Source organism: Coenobita brevimanus, chromosome 74 (assembly GCF_032717465.1).
Source record: "Coenobita brevimanus isolate Jiangsu-jjx chromosome 74, ASM3271746v2, whole genome shotgun sequence".
Classification (NCBI taxonomy): Eukaryota; Metazoa; Arthropoda; class Malacostraca; order Decapoda; family Coenobitidae; genus Coenobita; species Coenobita brevimanus.
In genome coordinates this window covers 7,375,311-7,397,668 of record NC_137027.1, presented here as the reverse complement: position 1 = coordinate 7,397,668, position 22,358 = coordinate 7,375,311, and the positions used below count along the sequence as shown (strand labels likewise).

The 22,358-nt window shown below is 40.8% G+C and overlaps 1 protein-coding gene across 1 annotated transcript in view; it reads left to right on the top strand.

The window, feature by feature from the left end:
- Window positions 1-21,343, top strand: part of LOC145407748 (nuclear exosome regulator NRDE2-like) — a 38,957-nt gene extending 17,614 nt beyond the window's left edge. Inside the window, exons 4-10 of the mRNA XM_080278622.1 lie at window positions 1,482-1,628; window positions 9,329-10,366; window positions 13,598-13,677; window positions 15,880-17,369; window positions 18,333-18,459; window positions 20,152-20,327; window positions 20,593-21,343. Of these exons, the coding sequence (XP_080134748.1) occupies window positions 1,482-1,628; window positions 9,329-10,366; window positions 13,598-13,677; window positions 15,880-17,369; window positions 18,333-18,459; window positions 20,152-20,327; window positions 20,593-20,844 (3,310 nt within the window). The 3' untranslated portion in view covers window positions 20,845-21,343. The remainder of the gene's footprint in view (window positions 1-1,481; window positions 1,629-9,328; window positions 10,367-13,597; window positions 13,678-15,879; window positions 17,370-18,332; window positions 18,460-20,151; window positions 20,328-20,592) is intronic.
- Window positions 21,344-22,358: the final 1,015 nt, after the last annotated feature.

Genomic DNA, 22,358 nt, shown 5'->3' with positions numbered 1-22,358 from the left:
CCATCCACACACCACATCACATGCTGCACATATTTCTTCTGTAAATATCTTACACACACCTTCCACGTCTCCCATCTGCTCCAATTCATATTTGCCCAATCATTCCTCCACTTCTCTCTTATACTCTGCCTTTTTCTCATCCTCTTGTAACCTTTCCACTCTCCTTGCAACTATATATATAATGTATATACATTATATATATATATATATATATATATATATATATATATATATATAAGCTCCAACTGTGGACTTTTTTTTCTCTTATGAGTAGGTTAATGTTAACCAAATTCACTGTGTTAAGTAATGAAACAGTAAAGATTCTTTCAGTATTCTTACTAGTTTATCGGTTTGTTCGTAAAACCGCTATGAACGGGTTAGTGACGAAGCACCTGTTTCTGAGCTAAGATGAAGTATAATGCTTCCCATTAACATCATCGCATATGTAAGAATGTGTTAAATGTGAGTTTCGTTGACACTCGAGCATACAAACTTTATAATATAAACTTCTTCAGTCAGTGCTTGACCAGGCAGCCTCCACCATCTTTAATGTTTTGGTCGGTCAGCTGATCTGTGTCTACTTGGCCGAGCTTTTTTTCGCTCGATCTGCAGCGCATGGTATTGCCCAAGAAGACACAAGGCTGATCACCCTCCCGTTTTTTGTGCCTGTTGTTGCATGTAATACATGCATTGACCGATTGCTTGATTGCATGCATGTGTAAAGTGGGGAAAAGTGGGGTGAAAAGGGGGTCTTTGGGCAAACGTCCAGAACCAAATACTATACCATTTTTCCCTTAGGTTTAGTAATTTCTATGGCACGGACGCGGTCCAGAACCAATTAGCCACACCTTAGGCGACTTGACTGTATACATACATATATATATATGTATATGTACACACTTATATTTATATATGGGGGAGGCAGTGGCTCAGTCGGTAGAGGGGTGGCCTGCAGTCCTACCGGACCCAGGTTTAAATTCCCGCTGGGACAGGGAAAAGTTTAAGGATTTGAATTTCTTGAAAGCAGACTTTACTGATCTACCAAAAGACCTGCCGACATGTCGTAGAAATACCCCCGCTAATACCAGTACACTAGTCCTGTATGAGACAGCACTAGCATGTATTCAATATGGACGGTGGGTGTTAGTGCCAAAGTGGTGACATGTAGGGGGGTTTATGGTATGTAGGACTGCTGGGCCTTGAGAGCAGGCTGTGGAGCCTATGCCGAGAGCCGGACACTTAAAATATATATATGTATATATATATATATATATATATATATATATATATATATATATATATATATATATATATTATATTTCTCTCTCTCTCTCTCTCTCTCTCTCTTTAATTACAATACTGGACTCTATTTGATTAGCACTTATTTTGTCTGGTAATAATGATCATTCTCTGTTATGGATTTAAATTGTTTTCTCAGAATGATGAATTGCTGGAGGACCATTTTTTTTTCTTCTTTCCAGAATTGAGGAATTTGTGTCAAAGAGCAAAACTGTGTTTTTAGAAGGACTTCAAGGGCTGGTGAAACCAGAACAAGCCTTTTTCATCAGCACTGATGGTGACACCAACAACAATGCTTTCACTGCTACCCACTACTCTCAGTTAGCCAGGTTGGAATCCTTGTGGAAGCAGTTTTAACTTTTACTTATCACAGGAATGCTTTTTTAGGAGTTTTACCATATATTTGTACTTTATTTGTTACTAGCAACATCATTCTTCCATGGCCACAGAGGAGATTGGAGATTGTACTGGATCTGGGGTTCTCTTCCTGCTTTAATTCATTGCTCCTAGCCAAGCTAGAATCCTTACTCTTGATATTCCAGATGGATATGAACATGACAGATTAGATTAAGATATTGTTGAAGTCATCTGTGTCACTCAACACAACAGTAATTGAATATATGTATGGTACTGCCTGTAGGTGAATAGTTAGTTCCTGGTAATAACCATAATTATACTTCTGTATTAAACAGGTCAAGTAGTGTGCAAAAATGTGTTCATTTTGTTTCATATATGAAGGTTTCAACATGCTGGCATGTGCCAGCCTTGGTCACCTAATGGCAACTACGCTGCTCTATCTTTGGCAGCCTTCCTATTCAGTGCCTTTTCCCTGAGGTCACGTCTGTGACCTTGTCCCAGGTTTTCTTTGGTCTGCTTTTCGTAGACCTACCCTTGGCATTCATACCTCACGTTCTGCACCCAGTTGTCTTCTTCCATCCTCTCAACATGCCAGAATCACCTCAGTCTACCCCTTCTCATCACAACACTAATACATTCAAGTTCCATCCTTCCTCTTACCTCTTCAACCACAGCCTTAACCTCCTTAGACCTCTCATTCAAGGATGCATTACACATCCATCTAATGATTAACATTTCTGTACATTTAAGCCCACGAAGATCCTCTTCCTCACTGCCCAGGCCTCATTACCAACCCTTTATCACAGAGGGATAGCCCTCTCAATTTCAGGAGAGGCAACAGCTCCCTGAACTTTCTCCAGCCACCCCTTACCCTAGTCACAGAGCTAGCTTCACCCCACCTTCAACATATAACATGTTCCTCAGATAGCAGAACTCATCAATGCACTCATGAGACTCACCAGCAAGATCTGTTTTCCATGCCCCTCAGTCTCTGTATACTCTCCTCAACACACCACACACTCAAAACCAGTATTATTTAACAGCTTGCTTTTAATACTGCTACATCTCTTATGCACCCATTTATCACAAACACTGCACAAGATGCAGTTATTTCCCACACCCTTGTGGCAAAGTGCACATGGCCACCAAACTCCCACTGCTTTGAGACTACCACCACCAGCCCTTGATATCATCACTTTTTGTGTCAGGGTTGGAAATGAATCAAAGGGGGTTACCTGGAAACTTTCTCATGCCATCCCATTTTTCATTCCTAAAGGTTATTTCAATACCTTTTTAAGGAAAAGGTAGTATCCCTTTTCCTTTCCACCACATATGAGTACACAGTGCACTTCAGTGGGGGCTTTTATTTGACACAGCCCAAATCAAGGAAGGATGTTGTAGAAAAAAGCACTTTAAGCTCTTTCTTAAGTGTCAGACTTCCCATGCTGTTTGCATGAATCATCTAAGCTGGTGACTCAGCAATAATACTTTGACCAATATTGCATCACCAAGGCATGCATTCTGAATTAGTGTTATCAGTCACTTGTTTATGTGTACTGCATTTTGTTTTTTGTTTTTTTTCTGGAAAGGAATGCCTTCATGTGTTGGCACCTATATAACCAGGCAGGTCCTCTGACCGATTATACAAATGACCCCACAGCCCCCCCCCCCTCCATCCCTAAAAAGGATGACAGTGGACTGCAGAAGAAAAGCAGCTTCAGCCTGCAGTTCACCATGTCCATGTGCACATGAACCTGGGGCCACAGCAATAGCAACAACAACAACCATAATACTTTGACTAGTATTGCATCACCAAGGCCTGCATTGTGAATTTAGTCATTGTCAGTCACTTGCTTGTGTATGTGTATTGCATTTTTTTTTTTCTTTTCCCTATATCAAAGCACCTTCATGTGGTGGCACCCGTCTAACCAGGCAGTTCCTCTGTTCGATTATACAAATGGCCCTCAGCCCCCTCCCTATCCATCAAAAGGATGATGGTGGACTGCAAAAGAAAAGCAGCTTCAGCCAGCAGTCCACCGTGTCCATGTCCACATGAACCTAAGGTCACAACAGTAGCAACAAAAATCCCTTGTTCTTTGTGGTAAAATGTACTCCTTCTAGTACTATGTTTGCATTACCAGTGTTTGAGTAGTCAAGATGTTTTTCAATAGTGAGTTAGATTGATTATATCTTCCCCTAATTATAAGGTGTTAGGTAGTGGGGACAATCATCCACTCAGTGGATGTAGTACTGCCAACTTTCTTTTATCTTTGTGTGTGTGTGTGTGTGTGTGTGTGTGTGTGTGTGTGTGTGTGTGTGCGCGCTTGCATGCACATTCACACATGCATACACACCCTCCTCTCTTCCTATTTCTCCCATCCTTCCTTTCACTTCTTATTACTCTTCTTTCCATTTGAGGTTTCTTTACAGTACATTTAGTGACAGGCTTAATGATCTGTAACACCAAAACCATATACAGTTCTGGGTGATCACCATATAACCAAATAACAGGGTTTTGTGGAGCCTACACTGGCACCTCTGTTAGGTATGTGAAGAGATGCAAATGTGATATCCATCTGGAAACCAAACCTCTCTGTGATGAGGTGCTGTCTGCTGCAAGTGAAATTAATCCACTGCATTGGCCAACCCAGCTGGGGCAATTAATTGCCGGTAATGTGGGATTGGATGATGATGATGGATGGTTGATGGGTCTGCTGAGTCAAACAGACGAGGGTTACTCAACAACAATTTTAATTTTAACTGATTAGGAGTCTGCCATTTTAGTTTATTACATGTGTGTCTAAACTGGACCTTGTTATATTACTTTATAATTATTTTATTTAGTAATTTGATTTGGAGAGAATGGGGTTTTTATTATCTGAATTTTTCAGGATATAATTGTAGCTCAACTTAGCCTTGCAGGAGCCTTTGTTTTTAGAGGATGGGGTTTTTATTTCATCTTAAATGTCAGGACCAACTTGCCTAGCCCCAGGCTCCTACGCTCCTCATGGGGCAACGTAGGATTGGATGATGGATGAATTTTTCAGGATATAATTGCAGCACTACCGAGCCTTACAGGAGCCTTTGTTTATCCAAATTTGTTAGCAGTCTGGCACAGAAGCATATGTAGCTTTCCCCCTTCCCATCTTTTCTGGAAAATACACTGTATTTTTTTATGTTTGGGTTGTTATGCAAAACTCCAACTGCCCATCATGTGGACAAGGGACAAGGAGTCTCGAGGAACTTGTTGAGCATTGGAGAGTTAGTGATCTGCTATCTGAAAGGATGCAAGTATGATTCCAGTCTGGGACAGGGACAGTTTGAGTTTGAGGTTTGTTAAAATAATCTTTACTGGTTTTTCACAATTCCCACTGACATACTGTAATACACCCCTCTAGTACCATGATGTGAATTTGATCTCAGACTGGGGCAGAGACAGTCTGATAATTATAATTTAGTTACAACGAACATTACCCGTTTTCCACAGGAGCCATTGACATGTCATAAAATGCCTCCCATTATAGCCCATTTTTTCTTATATGACAGAGATCCCTAACCCCTTCCAGCCCAGTTGATGAACAAGTGAAGTCAGATTTGAGAGTGGCTATGTCTATAGTAGCCGCAGCGAGAAATGAACGCTGTGGTGGGGCAGCCGGTCATCCGGGAATTCCCCCACTGTAGCCATATCCTCATGTCACCGACCATAGAGGTAGGATGTCGCCGACCATCGGCCACCGCTGCAGCCCCGCTCCATGATCCTTACCCTGTGTCTCTGGCTTTCTCTTTCTCTCTCGGTTTCTATATAAACTGCTGTATTTCCGAAACTAATTATGAAATTATTATGACTTTTGTTCCACACCACCACTGAGGTAAAAATCAAGGAGAGTTTTCTGTATAAAGGTTTCCCCCCCCTTGTCTGAGGGCAGGTCAGTTCTGGCGAGTGTATAATTATAGGTCAGGCGGAGGTATCGGCAAGGCCGCACTCCCCCGCTCATATGCCACATTTAGGAGGGGGGGGAAACCTTTATACAGAAAACTCTCCTTGATTTTTACCTCAAAGGTGGTGTGGAACAAAAGTCATAATAATTTCATAATTAGTTTCGGAAATACACCAGTTTATATAGAAACCGAGAGAGAAAGAGAAAGCCAGAGACACAGGGTAAGGATCATGGAGCGGGGCTGCAGCGGTGGCCGATGGTCGGTGACATGTAAATATGGCTTCAGTGGGGGAATCCCAGGTCATCCCGGCTGCCCCACCACAGCGTTCATTTCTCGCTGCGGCTACTATAGTAATCAAAGAGACACATTCCTACCTGATAAGCAAGGCTAATCAAATTTCATGCATTCACAACTTACCGTTAAAGTTGTATAAGTCTCAGCTCCACCATATGAAAACAAACCAGCTACAGTACCACAGCACCAGTCCTAAATTAGATTGCCCCAGCATACATTCAGTATGAATGATAGATGTTAGTGTTGAAGAGATGACATTTGAAAGTATTTGACATAAGATTGTTGGGCTTCAGGGACAGGATGATATCAAGAGTCAGGTATGTAGCTAAATATTATTAATTTATCACAGACACTGCACAAAATAGAACTGTTACCTACACTTTTGTGGCGGACTGTACATGGCCATACTCCTGCTATGACAGTACTGTACTGCCACCTGGCCTAGATATCATCACTTTTTTATTCTCCACATTTACTCTCAAACCCTTGTACCCCATTCTGTCTCCCCACATCTTAAATCTTTCCTTCACTACCCTCTCATTCTCTGTGATCAACACAAGACTTCAACATACAACACCTACCATGGGAGTCCAGTTTGAAAGTCGTGTGAGAGAGCATCAGGCATCCTAATTTGAAAGTCGCGTGAGAGAGCATCAGGCATCATAATAAACAATTCGGGTCTTAAAATTGACCCTTGAGGCACACCAGCATTCATAGAAAATTCATCATTCTAACCTTCGTTCACTCACCTACGTGCAAGCAGCCTTGTACGGTACAATAATCACTCTGACCAGCCGCTTCTCAACCCCAGGTTTTTTTTATGGCCCACTTCACCACCTTCTTAGGCACTTTGTGAAAAGTATTTTCAGAATCAACAAGTGGTGCCAGGCACAACAACCTTGCCCGAAAACAGTTATTTTATTTTCATCCATTTTCAAGTTATATTCCTCAGAAAATCTGTGCTCTTGTGTTTGACCTTTCAGGGTCACTCAAGGTTGAAGGTCATGATGCCAAATGAAAGCCTATATGAGACTTCCTATATCTTGATAATAAATATCTCTGTCTTCAACCAGTTTCAAGTTATAGCTCCCCAAATATCCATGACCTTGAGTTTTATCTTTCAAGGTCACTTAAAGTCAAAGATCATTTAGTACCAGTTAAAAACATATATGGGACTTCTTACATGTCAATATCTTTCATTCCTTCATTTGTTCCTCTTCCCTCTGTGTATGGGTGACTCTACACTGATTGATAAGCCAAATCGTTTCCTGTACACCAGGAAACTATTTACTACACTGGGTGTTAACCATATAACCAAATTTTGGCACCTGTTGGTTTAGTGGGTAATTATTGTGCTCCAATCAGATTGAGCCAGTGAAGGCTTATATCCAAGGGGTGGTTGAGGTTTATTGCTCATGTAATGCCACTCAGGGATGAGTGAGGTTGGTCACTCTCATCTTAAATGTCAGGACCAACTGCCTAGCCCCAGGCTCCTACGCTTCTCATGGGGCAACGTAGGATTGGATGATGGATGGATGGATGGAATAGTAAAACTCAATCTTCACCCAGCTTTGAGATGCAGCCTCATGAATAACCATGACCTTGAGTTTAACCTTTCAGGGTCACTTAAGGTCAAAGGTCATGGTACCAATTAAAAGCCCATCTGGGACCTCCTATATTGTGATAATAGTAAATATCTGTCTGCAACCAGTTTTGAGATATAGCCCCTTGAATATCTGAACCCTTGAGTTTGACCTTGCAAGGTCACTCAAGGTCAAAGGTCCTGGTGCTGATTGAAAGCCCATATGGGAGTTCCTTTATGCTGATTATGGTAAATATCTCTGTCTTCAACCGGTTTCAAGTTATAGCCCTCTGAAAGTCCATGACCTTGATTTTGACCATTCAGGGTCACTTGATTGCCTCCAAATTTTAATCACTTTCTTTTGGAACCAGTGGCCACATAGCCTGAAAGTTTTATGTAATTTCATTTGGCCATATTTCCACAGTGGTGCTATCAAAGAAACAAACTAACAAAGAAACTCGACCAAAAACAATACCTCGCTGGACTGTCTGGGTCACGTAACAAATATAAAGTACAACTCTTGCTTCCAGTATATTTTTCCTAAAGCTGTTGGACAATGAGTATTGGATCAGTGGTCCTTTTGCATGGTATAAACCCAAAGTGCTCTTCATTAGTATTCACTTTTTTTTTATTGTACCTTCCAGGACTCTCTCCATTACCTTCATTTTCTGGATCATTAGCTTTATGCCTCTATTATTTCCTCTTTATAGGACATCACCCTTCCACTTATACTCTACGCATTTACTATCATGCTGTTGAACCGAGCATCTGGAACAACACTCTCATATACTGTATAATAAGTATATTTAACCAGTAGCTAAACTCACTCCTACATCTCAGAGAACTTCAGCATCATAGCAGTCAATTCAGATACTCCCACAGCCTTCTTAACTGCATTCTGTCAATTTCTTTGTCCATTTACAGTATCAGCTAAATGCCAAGGGCCAGACACTGGATCTACCATCTCCATATTTTCCCTGTTCCTATCAAACTCCATGTTCAGTAGCCAGTTGCAATGTTCTCTCAAAGCATCTTTAATGTCCTCGCTATCCACCATTACCCTCCCTTCGTCATATCTTCACACACTTATGATATTCCTGCTGTCTCTTGTCATCTGTTCAGCCACCTTGAATACTGCATTTCTTCTTTTAGCACTGTTTAGCACATCCAGTAAGTCTCTTAAGACTCAGAGTTTGTACTGTATACCTCCTTTCTGGCTTTATGCTTACCTGCCTATTATTCCTCTCTGCTACCACCCTTTTTCCATTCTCTGTGCAATCTTCCCTTCGCTTTAACTGCAGATTCTACTCCCTGATTCCACCATCACATTGTCTCATGTCTTGGTGAGCCCCATGTCCAGCCACACACCAGATCAGTAAATCTCAAAGAAATTGTTCTTGAGAGCCGTGTACTGCTCATTTATGATTTTGTCAGTGGCCCCATGCTCAACCACCACTGGTCATCTTGCGACAGAAGGCATCCCTTACAGCTTGGTTTTTAAACTTTGATGATGTCCTTCTGGGTACATAGGGCCTGTTCTTCACTAAGCACTTCTTCTGTACCCTGTCACATATCGGTAATTTGTGTTGCTGTACACACTCTTTACTATCTCTATCCTTCACATCCTTTGTAATACTTAATGAAAAGCTTGTAACATGTTACGTTAACACTTACAGCCTGATGATGCCTTCCTAATCCAAGCAAAATTGACTTTTATCAGAATATTGAAACAATCCCAATGTGAAGTAGCTAAATGCAGTAATGTGTAATGTTAATACTGTATATTGTACTGTATACTGTACTGCAAACACAACACTAAGTCAGGTTTATCTCAAACTTATATTCTTATATTTTCAGTTACAAAGTCAGTGCCAAAGGAGAACTTGGAAATGAAAATCCAATATTTGCATCAGCAAGAAAGAAGAGAGTCAGATATTTCAAGAAACCTGCATTAAAGTTGCTCTACTCGGATGCCTTGAAGATCAGGACATTGCCAAAAAATATATCAGAACCTGGTAATGAACATAACCAACCTGAGTATATACCACTTACGATGACTCATGCAGAGGAAGCCAAAGTCAGGGAGGTCTTGCAGCCAACAAACATTAACCCCTTGGGAGTGTATGACATTAGTACAGAACTTTACCTTCAGGGTTTAGGAGATACTGCACAAGAGGAGGTCACTCAAAGCTCCTATGATATTGAACTAGAATACTGGCAGAGGAAATCCCGGGAGTATAATGAAAGATTAGGAAAGGAACCAACAAATGTGTCCCTTTGGCTTGAGTTTGTCAGATTTCAAGAAGATGCATATTGCATTCTCTTTCAAGACTGCGATCCTGATAACACTGGCGCGAAGAAAAAATCGAGGAAGAATTTGAAAGCATTAGCAGAAAGAAAGATTTCAATTCTAGACACTGCAATAAAGAAAAATATCCGGTCATTGAAGCTGAACTTTGAGCGCCTTGAAATCGGCCAAGATATCTGGGATGACAAGAAGCTACGGCAAGAGTGGGATGCCCTGATATTCAACTTCCCCAACAGTATGAGTGTTTGGCATCATTACTTGTCCTTTACTCAGACTCATTTCACCTCATTCAACCTCCCTGATGCAGTTAGGACATTCAGCCGGTGCACTGAAAGGCTGCTACAGATGAAGAGTGGTGTTTTCCTGACTCATGCTCCACCTGCACACCTCGGTCACTGTTTGGTAGATGTTGCTGCCCAGCTGGCCCGAGTATGGCGTCAATGTGGCCATATGGAGAGAGCAGTTGCACTCTTCCAAGCACTGGTGGAACTTAGCCTGTTCTTGCCACCTCATATTAAGTACTCAAAGATGCCTTTGGAGGAGAAACTGGCACTTTTTGAACCATTCTGGGATTCAAGAGCACCAAGGTATGTATGATTCACTGTTGTCATTGAACCCTTTCAATTGTCATTGTCATTTGCAGGTTGATGTCTGTTTTTCACGTCACATGGGTCAGACGGGTTCATCTGATAGCACTTCATCTTGCTCTTTCTTGTGCCAGCTCTTTAGTAATACATCTAGATCAGAAGTCAGCTCACACCACCTCATCTCATATTTTCCTCTGTGTACCTCTCCATCGATGGCTTGGAGCCTTTTCTGCACCTCCTAACCCAACTACCTGGGTCCAACCTATGGTAATGTCAGTCTTCTATATTCTACTTCATACCCTTGACTATTTTTTAAATTTGTTCTTTAATCTCTGGACAATTTTATTCACCTTAGAGAGGACTTAGGTGGTAGGTCTTGGCAACCATCAGCCACTCACTTGAAGTAGTGTTGACTACTTTTTCCTTCACTCTTTACCATTCTTTTTCTGTGTCTGCCCTCCTCTCTTCCTGTTTCACCCATCTTTCCCGTCACTTTTTATTACACATCTTTCCTTTTCAGGTGGCTTTACATTGAGTTACAAGCCAAATGTTTTCCTGTAAGCCAGGAAACCATTTACTGTACAGTGCTGGGTGGTAACCATATAACCAACACACACGTTCCCTACATGTCAAAAAGTGGGTTGGCGGAGGCTTAGTGTCCCTCCCCGTAAAACAATTAGCTCAGAGACAAACGGCCACCCTTACAGGATTATGGTGTCTGGCCATAGATAGATAGACAGGAAGGACTTGAACTGGGAGGGATGAAATATATTTTTTGTATACTCCATCACCTCTCAGCAGCTCTTCTAAGCTGAATTAGAAGGTAATATAAACTACAGATATAAATCACTTGAGTGATGGGGTAAGGTCACTTCTCATCTGCATAGAAGACTTTCTAGCACATCTACCATACTCTCATATTTTTACAGACCATTAATTTTTTGTTGTTACATGTGCAAGTTATTTAATAATCAGAAAGATGCAGTGGGTGAGAGATAGAGAGAGAGAGAGACTGTGTGTGTGTGTGTGTGTGTGTGTGTGTGTGTGTGTTTACCTAATTGTTAAATATACATGATTTGAGCTAAGCTCATATGGAGTGGAGGGGAATTGTTGAGTGCTGTGAAGAGTATGTACGAGGGAGCTAGGGTTACGGTGCGAGTGGATGGTGAGCTGAGTGAGTTCTTTGATCTCAATGTGGGACTGAAACAGGGTTGTGTGATGTCTCCATGGCTGTTTAATATATACATGGATGGGGTTGTAAAGGAGGTGCAGGGTAGGGCAGTGGATGTGGGGTTGGCTCTAATGAATGAGGGTGAGATTTGGAAGCTTCCGGTGTTGCTGTTTGCTGATGATACAGTACTGTTGAGTGAAGATGAATGGGAGTTGCAAGGTTTGGTGAATGAATTTGGGACAGTGTGTAGGAGGAGGAATCTGAAAGTTAATGTAAACAAAAGTAAAGTTATGGTGTTTGAGAGGAATGAAGTCACAGATTGTGCAGTGATGTTGGATGGTGAGGATATGGAGAATGTGAGTGCATTCAAGTACTTGGGAAGTGTGATGAGTAAGGATGGAACTTTGAGGGATGAAGTGTGTGAAAGGGTACAGCAGGGAAGGAAGGTTGTTGGTACACTGAAAGCAGTGATGAGAAATAGGGAGGTGAGTATGGAAGTTAAGAAGTCACTGCATGATAGTATTGTGATCCCTACCCTGACGTATGGAAGCGAGGCATGGACCTTGCAAGAGGGGAACAAGTCAAGAGTGAGAGCAGTGGAAATGAGTTACTTGAGAGGAGCATGTGGAGTGACTTGGAGGGACAGGCTAACGAATGAAGAAGTGAAGGAACGCTGTGGGGTGGATGTGGATGTGGTTGAGAAGATTAGGAGAAATACACTGAGGTGGTTTGGACATGTGAAGAGAATGTAGAATGAAAGACTGACTAAGAGGGTGTATGTAGGTGAGGTGGAGGGAGGGAGAGGGAGAGGTAGACCGAGGATGAGGTGGAGGGATGGAGTTGAGAGGTATATGAGGGAGGGGGGTGTGAGTTGGGGGGAGGGTAGTCAAATGGTGGGTGACAGAGCGACTTGGAGGCATTTTGTCTGCGGCCACCCTTTGCGGGATTAGGGCGTCGGGCTATAGATAGATAGATAGATAGACGTATTGTCCCATCTCTTTTCTACAAATATTCATTATCCAATATAGACTTAAACACACTGATGCTCTTTGCTCGCACCACCTCTCCCTCTAAATTATTCCAGGTGTCTGTAGTTCTGTTTGGAAAACTAAATTTCTTTACGTCAATGAGGCATTGACTTTTCTTCAGCTTGAATTCATGTCCTCTTGTTCTTCCATCACTTTGACAAAGAGGTCTTCTCTATCCACATGTTCTGTTCCTCATACTCCTCTAAACATTGCAATCAAATCTCCCCTCTCTCTTCTCTCTCTCAGGGTTGGCAGTTTCAACATTTCTCCTCATAAGACAACTCCCTCAAGCATGGTGTCAGTTTTATGGCCATCCTTTGTATTCATTCTAGTTTACTGATATGTATTTTCATGTGTGGTGACCATATCATTGTTGCCTATTCCAGTCTTTGTCTTATTATGGTCACCATTAACTCTGTCAGCATCTCTTCATCCATATAATTAAATGCCACTATCATGTTGGTCAGTAGCCTGTATGTTCCTCCAGTAATCCTGTTTATATGTTTCTCTGGCGATAGGTTATTCTGTATAGTCACACCAAGGTCCATTTCTTCTTTTGCCTTGCTTATTATTTCGTCTCCCATTTTGTACACATACCCTGGTCTCTTATCACTGACTCCCATTTCCAGAACATGACATTTATTAGTGTGTCAGTCCTATGTTACTCTCTTCTCTATTACCCTCTTCACAGTTAGAGGCTCATGGTTAGACTACAGTAGTCCATTACATTTGGGAGTAAATGACCAGCCTACTTCCATTAATGGAACTGCATGATTTAAGAACCTCCAGTCACCTCTTGGGAATAAGAACTGTGCTATGCTATTACTCAAACTGGGAATTTTTAATAACAAAGCTAATACCAATACAGAGCAGGAAGTAGTTCTGTATTAATATTTCTTTGTATGTTCAGGTTCATTTCTAAAATTTTTGTATAATCACTTCTCAACATTTATTTTAATATTTTATTCTTCATTTATCTTTTGATGTGTAAGAAATGTTTGCTGTAGAAGTCATTGTGTTAACTTTCGACAGGTTTGGTGAAGATAAGGCTGTTGGGTGGGCTCAAGTCATGGCAAGAAAGGAAACTGTTGTATTTCCTGAAGTGATCTTAGGTAAGAAACACAGTAAATACCCAGGGAGCAATACAGAGTACCTTTATTAATCCCTTAGTCATGAGGACTTGTTTCTCACTTTATTCTTGTAACCAGCTGTTGTGAACACTCAGTTCATGGATTTTTCATCCCCATTAAGGGTGAAATTTGCATTGCTTGCAGCATTGCAATTCTGAGTTTTGAGCTGTTTCATCATTTGTCTTATTAAACTGTGTAGGGTAAGCAAGACTGAAACATGGAAGTATGTGCTGTGAGTGCTGGATTCAGATCCCTTCACTTCCCTTCTATAACTTGTTGTGGAAGTGCTTAAGATACAGCTGGTTGTGACTAAAAGCGTTCAAATGAAGGCTATATCTAATTCCTCCTGTTGGAAAAGTACCATATCCCCTGTCTTAGTAAAGTCATGTGGATATAACAGAAATTTAATAAAAATAAATGCCATCAGAATGAGGAGAATAATGCACTGTACTTTACTAGGACACTCATGCATTCATTTTGGAGGTTGTGTACTGTGCTTGGTTCTCGTTTTGTACCAGCCACTTGTCCCCTTGAGTCACTGTACTCTCCACACCCTAGTTAAGTACAGGAATATGATACTCAAGGCAGTCCAGATAGCCAGTCTAGTTGTCACCTGTGATAAAAAATCTGGTGAGCAAGTTGAAATATGCTGTAGTGTATAAGAAAGTTAGCCTGAGTGTTGTTCGTATTCTACATCACTTGACATTCAGATTTATCACTGTGGGTAAGAGGATTATCAGCCTTGGGTTTCTCTTAAGGAACAGAAATACTTTTATGCTCCTGTGATTAATTATTGATGGAATAATTTGATGTTACTGGTCAAAAAAAGAAGAGGAGTTGCCTAGTCACAGGAAATGAAACTTTATTTTTAGTCTCTTAGCTAAGAGTGCTTTTCTAGTGATTACTTATGGTATGTTGTTACATTATGCTTAACATTTTGAGCTATGCTAGCATGTATAGGTCTCCACTCTTAATGGCAGTTGTCAGAGTGTCATGATCTTGAGCCATTTCCCATCACAAACCCTTACCCTCAAGGGTTCCTTGCAGGACCACATCTCAATTGTTCCTTGGTCCACATATGGGCACATTTCCCTCCACATTCATAACTATGACCTTCTTTAGCGAGTCATCCTCCCCTGTCATCTTGGCCATGTCCTGTGTATCTTAACCTGCCATTTCGCATCACTTCTTAATATCAAATATGCCAAATCTCTCTCGTAGCACACCATTCTCAATTTTGTCATTGAGTGAAGCCCTGCTCATTCATCTTATCACTCTTCTAGTGCATTCCAGCCTACTCGTATTCTTTTCTTTCACTGGCCAAGTCTTGCTGTCATAAAGCATAACAGTTTCTTGCACATGTTTTGTATACAATACCCATTGCATGAAAGGAAAATCCCTTTCATAAATCAGCAGTGACTTTTGTTAATACAGTAAAAGTCCATTAATCTGAATGTCAGTGGACCGAGAATCATTCGGATTATCAGATTTTTCGGATTTTTTTGGTTGGACCCGTAAGACAATTAATTTCATGTTTAAACTGAAATTTTACCGAGTGGATCACTTTTCATTCATTCATAATACAATATGACACATATTGACATTACTTTACGTATTGCACAAATTTTTTACTTACCTGTAAAAATGTATTACTGAAGACACGAACAGTAATTGGTAAATTAAGAGAAGTAATGGGTTGTTTAACTCACTAGTAATGCGTAGTGTTGAAAACAGCAGTTGTAGGCAGGTAAATCCAATTAGAGTGAGTAAGTCCAGGGTTAATAATAATATGCGCATATTGTAAAAGCACAAAAAGTTAATACAGTATGTATTACTGTGGAAAATTCCGTAAACCTACAGTACAGATCCAAAAATGGTCAGTTTTTTACGAGGAGTTGCCAATCCATGCATAACCTGATCCATGACCACACCTCTCTGCACTTAGGCGCATTTGACACCCAGTTTGAATTTTTTAATTTTGTTTTTTTTACTTTTGGAGTTTTTGTCAGCCTTCTTAAAAAATACGAATTATTGGGATTTTTGGATTATCTGTGTTCGGATTAATGGACTTTTACTATAATAGTGTATATGTGATTTTATGTTTAAGTAATTTCATATAATTTTTGTCATTTTGCTGGATCAGACACAGTTACTGGTTTGTAAATTTTTTTGCAATAATTACAGAAGGAACACATGATGAAGAAGATGGCCTGCTTGACATAGGCGGACCAACATCTCAGCTCTGGCTGGCTCTTGAAACCTCTAGAGAAAGAAGACACTGGATGCCCTGGGAGCAAGACCCTGAAGATTGTGAAGACCCAGAGAGGATGGTTCCTCTTGATGACCTCTCACCCCACCTGTTTGTTCTGGACTCAGAAGACGAATGCTTTTATCTTATCTTAAACTTTCTGAAATTTCTTGAGGTTCCTAAGGTAGAGAAGTATATTTTGAAAGACCAAAGTAAAAGTAAAGATAAAACTGGAGGAGGAAAGGATATATTTGACCCTCTTGTGATTGAAACACTTTTTGATGCATCTTTATTTGGGAATAAGTTGAACTTCAAGAGTGAAGAGCAAAGGCTAGAAATCTTGAATTTTGATCCAGTGGGCCCGCGTCTTCTCAAGCCAAAGTGTGATGATTACTGCCAGTTTCTGTGCAGAGTTTTATATCAAGCAGCAAATACCTTTAGTGGACAGTGTAAGGAAAGCTTGATGGTCCTATATGTAAAACTTCTTGGTGCTCAGTACCAGGCTAAAATGTTGGAGACAAATAATGACAAGTTGACAGTCTTGAAAAAAGAAATTAAGAAGCAAATTAAGAATGTCTTGAAGGTAGAGGAATTTAGAACATGCCTTCCTGTGTATGAAGAATATGGAAAAGTAGAAGAAGCAATGGGACACTTAGATGATGCAGCAAATGTGTATGCTACGGCACTGGCTGTTGGGACAAATTCTGGCAATGCACTGGATGTATCCAACAAAGATTTACCTGCTGTACTAGAGTTATTTGATTCATATGTTAAACTCCTGATTAAACGTGAACTTGAAACCCGTAATGGAGAGTATATTCATCAGCTTTTATACTCATTATGCATGTTGATCACCAGTGGTAAGTTTGTAGTATCCAAGGGACCCTCAACATCAGGAGGACAGCTTTTAAAAGCAAAAAAGAAATCAGTTGAACTTCTAGAGCATCATCAGGGGTCATTAACTCTTGAATTCGGTGGTGATAATGAATATCATAAGAAAATGCTTGCCATTAAGACTGTTAGCTTCTTGGCCCTGTTGCAGTTGTTTACTGTTGGATTCAAGCCAGCTTGTTTAATCTATGAAACCACAATAGAAAAAGTAAAATCAAGTGACATGAACCCACTTCCTCACAAATTGGAGGACATTACATTGCCCTCGGAAACTTCAACAAGGAAAATGGAAATGTTTGAGAGAACTCATAAATGCGGGAAATGTGAGAGAAGCAGTGAGGTGTGCAAGGGACATTGTGGAGTACTGGAAGAACTGTATGAAGGATACTTATGGCTAGTGGAAATTGGTCGGCAGATGGAACATAAGGTCTCCGATGGTTGTATGTCTCCTCTGCAGTATCGGTCTCTCCTTTCAGCTGCCAGCTCCATTGCTCCCTTTAACAATACCTTCCTGCTACTTACTGCTCAGAATCAGGTGGGTGGTCGCTACATTTACTGACACTTTTAGTTAAGGAAAAATTTTTAGCTATAACGCACAGATTTTGCCCCACTTCCTCTCCACCCCTACCCAGTACTGTACAGTACTTCAAAAGAGCCCATTCCTCTTGTATATTCAGTGAGCACTAAATTGCAAGATGCTTTGGAACAGTTTTTACAGTGATTTATAAGCACAGTGTAGGGACAGCACTTAACTAAATTGTTGGCTGTGTTGAGATGGTAAGGTACAGTAAGGTAATTATCTTAATAATTCATGGGCATGACAGGGTTAGTACATTAATATATGAGAATGAGAAATACTCTGTATGTAATTTATAGGCTGAAAATTTGTATTTAGATTTCTCATCGTATGAAAACTAATACCTGGTAGTGAGTAATGAATGTGTATCAGATCAAGCTGGAAACATTTAAATCAGTTTGTCCTTTTACATTAAGGAGAATTCCTTCCCAATAATGTTAGAATTTGAATAGCTTTAACCTTAATTCCCTTTAAAGGTACCATTACACCAGTAGACGGGTCTGGCACACATTTTCCTAGTCCTGACCCCCCAGACCCTCTGCCAAGTACACATAATTGTCTTAAAGATTGGCAAACAAATCACAGAAAAGGTCTAACTATCCAAGACACAGTTCAGTTATGACTATGTTTCAGTAATATAAATACTCTGGACAGAGCTAGGAGGATATGTCCCTGACTCTAACCATGCTTCATTCATGGTTGCCATATCTGTTTCCTTAGGTACAAAGAGAGAATATAGGAGCAAAAGTTTGTTGACAGTTGTATGAGTAAACTTTTTCATTTTATTAGAAAAAGTGATAAAGCACAACACAGCAGTGCTGTCATTATTAAGTGTATGCTGCTTATATTTATACTGGGTATCATAACTTTCATAATCTGTAAAAACAGTAAAGTGACTCAATCACTTGATGTCTTTCATAGGACTGGCGAAATCTTGTATGTGTTGTAGATGGTGTGGTTGAAGGAAAAACATCCATTACAATGCTTGTGTCTCAGCTACTGCCTCACCTCCAACGCACTGTAACTGTCCTTACTGCCAAAGAAGAAGGTCAGTCTTCATATCACTAGCTTACACAGTGAATGCAAGATATAGTTGAATTTACATTTTCTAAGCACAAGATGCCAAATTTACACATTTCAGCTTGTTACATACTGTACTGGCAATTGTATTCCTTGGTGCACTGAGTAGTACTGTAGAGTGACTTCGCATCCAGTACAGTAATTAGGTCAGACACCACTGCCATACTGGACTAACTCTGTACTAAACAAGTAATAAACCTTATAGGGAAAATGATTTAGATCAGACAAAAGTCAAATTTAGAGCACAAAAATCCCTAGAATATTGTAAACAGTGTCCTTCTGGTCAGTAATTTTCATCTTCCCTTCTTGTGTGAGGTGTCACCTCTGTGGGTTGGCTGTTACCGGTAGTGTGTCATGATAAATTAGGGCAGGTAGCATGCACGCGCTCACGCATACACACACGCACACAAAATAAAATTTTTAAAAAGGTACTGTCCAACACAGTATTATGGTGTTAATTTGTTTTTGAGCACAGGAAGACCAACGCTTAGTGATATCATGCACAAACAGAGTCAGGATAGGCTGCAGCACCTCTCCTGGCCAGTGCCTGTTTTCACTGATGGTGGCACCTCTTCCAGGACTCTCACAGAACTTCCCAGAATACTGACTTCCCCCCCTCCCCCCTCAATTCCTCTGATTTCATGCACATCTATGGAAGCAAACCATACAAGTGCAAGTGTTTCATACCAAACTAATTTCTTTTCTCCATCCTTCCATCCATCATCTAATCCTATGTTGCCCCATGAGGAGCGTAGTAGCCCGGAGCTAGGCAAGTTGGTCGTGACGTTTATATGAGAAAGACCAGCTTCACTCATCCCTGAGTGGCATTATGTGAGCAATAAACCCCAACTATCCCTTGGATGTAAACCTGCACTGGCTCAATCCGATTGGAGCTAGAAAATTTTTAAAGCACATGGTTAGATAGGCTTTAGGGTTAAACCATTTTGTTGATGTAGTTACCACTTCACTATGATAGTTACTTTGATAGTCAGTGCTTGCCACCTGTGGACCTATTTATTTAGCATGAAAAATTTTTAACCACATGGTTAGATAAGCTTCATGGTTCATCTGTTTTGTTGGCAAGTAGTTACCACTTCACTATGATGGTATACTTTGGTAATCTGTGCCTGCTGCCTGTGGACCTATTTATATAGCCAGAAAATTTTTTAACCACATGGCTAGATTTGGCACCCCTTTTTAACATGATAGCATTCAGATTGAATCTCAGATATGTTTATGTGAAGCTACAGAATGTGGTGAAAGTTTTTAGCATATCAGATAGAGCCAAGATTCCTGGGGCTTGAATGATGTGTGAATGGAAGCGTGGCCCATTAGAGTGGGCAAACTTGGGCTGTCTGGACGTTGCTGCTCCTTGCCTTGCCCTAGGGTGGGAGAGGAGGTCCGGATAATGATGATGATGTTGGTGATACACTCTTCATGAATACCTTCACAGCTTGAGATCCTCCTAAAGTTGAGTAAAGTCATCTGCTAATAGGAAGAATGAAACATGGTGATGCAACATGATTTTGGTGTTATAGCAAGAGTTATGTAGTAAGCATTATGCAGTATATTTCATCAGAGATTCTACTGTAAGATTATGTGATAAGCATTTAACACCAGTTGCTAACATAAATCATAATCCCCACACTATTCATTCCAGGTTCTCTCAGTTGTGGGTCCCGCCTAGAAAGTGTACTTGAGCGTGCAGTGAGCAGCAATCCTGGGAAGCACTGCCCACTGCTATGGAGGCTGTATATGGCCCTCATTGCTGTCACTCGACCCAAAGCACTGAAGGATCTTGCATACAGAGCTCTGGCTCATTGTCCTGCAGTCAAGGTACAGTATATTTGAGCTGTGGAACAACCTCTTCCTTTACTTCCCAGGTCACCACCACACAGCATTATGCTCCTAACACATGCCACACAAAGGGAGAGCCCTCTCAGTATCAGGAGAGGCAGCAGTTCCCTGAACTTCCTCCAACCACTCCTGGCTAATGCCAAATCATAGAGGATATGAGGTTCTTAGATGAAAAGGTTTAAACACCTTATATGTGTAATACAGTATTGATTTTTCATATTTAAACTACTTTCATCTACTGCAGAGTGTGTACCTGGACTGCATCAGGCGGGTACCAGGGATGCTGAAAGAGGTGGTGACCCTTATGGCTGAAAAAGGAATGAGAGTGAGGCTTCCTCTGGAGGAGCTTCAGGTCCTCATTGAAACAGAGCTGGACTTTGAAGAAGCTGAGGAAAACCAAGTGGGAAGTGATGAAGAAGGAGCAGAAGATGAAGGGAAAGAGACTATAAAGAGTAATAGTTTGCTTGATATACCAGTACCAGACTCTCAGAATTAGAAATTCAGTAAAATCTTCTGAGCAACAGTAATATAAAGTATATTAAAATAGTAATGGATGAAATTAACCCTCTAATTAATCATCAGGGTTTAGAATAGAGGATAGAACTTCATGCAATACGTGCATTGCATCTCAGTATTGTATATACCTCTAATCATATCATTTCTGACAATAAGGCTGTCCCATGAGACAAATAATTGCAAAAATTATACTATCCCATTTATGTATTCCTGCAGTCTGGAAAAGACGAATAAGAGTGCACAAACAGGGGCAACCCTAATGCCTTACACATGCACTGCAAGCAGGTTCACTGCTTCTGTGACTTGGGATTTGGGTATTTTTTTTATGTGGGCCTTCTCTATATTCTCTAATTTACATCACTGAAGGAGTTACGGAGCTAACCTGTAATCTCCCCAGCCCGCATGAACATTTTCCATTCATGTGTTTGGCACTGTAATGTTTAATAAACAGAGTACATGAAAATTTTATGAAAATGCAGTTATCCATCAAATTGTTTTGGTTTAACCCTGTAGCTGACATAATACATATAATTATATACTGTACAGTGGCTGCAAAAGAAATCTGGCAAGGGAGATCTGTACATGCCGTTGTTTCCACTTGCACCACACCCATACCTGTGATCTAATTGATTTTATGTCACTCAGTGATGCAGTTCTCAAAAAAGTATTGGCCCCCTTGGGCCCGATGTCTCTGTAAATGAACACAAGACAGTGTGCAACTTAAGACTTAGCAAATAATGATGGATCGCTGGGACTCGCAGTAATTATTATGTGTCATATTGATAACTGGCAGCCCTCCCATACTAGATGACAGGCCTGTCAACATAATGCAGGTGTATACAATTACTAGTCAGAAGCCTTCATCCATTGTACCATCTCGTGTCGATGAGGAAAGGGGACGATACTTTTGGGGGAGGCTGTACCTCCTTGTCCTGGGTGAGAAAGTAGCAGAGCCCTGTGACACACTGTTGGTTGAAGGGGGAGGATGCTATGTACTCTGCTCAACCCTTGGGTATCTATCCTTCCACTGCAGTTTTTGCCACTGCCCAATTTTCACCACCAGCAGTCAAAATTGGTTGTACAAAACTGAGAAGAGAGAAGCCCTGAGCTTTGACACTACTGCAGCAGGATAAGTCTGTTATCTATGTATCCCATGACATTGGTGTGTTAGGTTACTGTTTGTGAGCAGAAGACAGAGGCGTCCCTCCCACCAGGTACAGGACCCAAGAGAATAGGGAGGCTGCCAGAGATCAAGCAGCACAGAGAGCCACCATCAGGTGACCATGGGATATCACACAGCTCAAATGCACCTCTCCACCCAATACTCTACCTAACCATGATGTTAGCATTTTAATGCTTTAATGTGCTTTGGGATGAAGATATAGCTTAAGCAATTAATCCAACACATCAACAAAGTGTTAATTCAGAAAACAAAGGTTAAGGGATGAAAGCACATAATTATAATCCTTTTCATATTCAACCATGCTGGATATA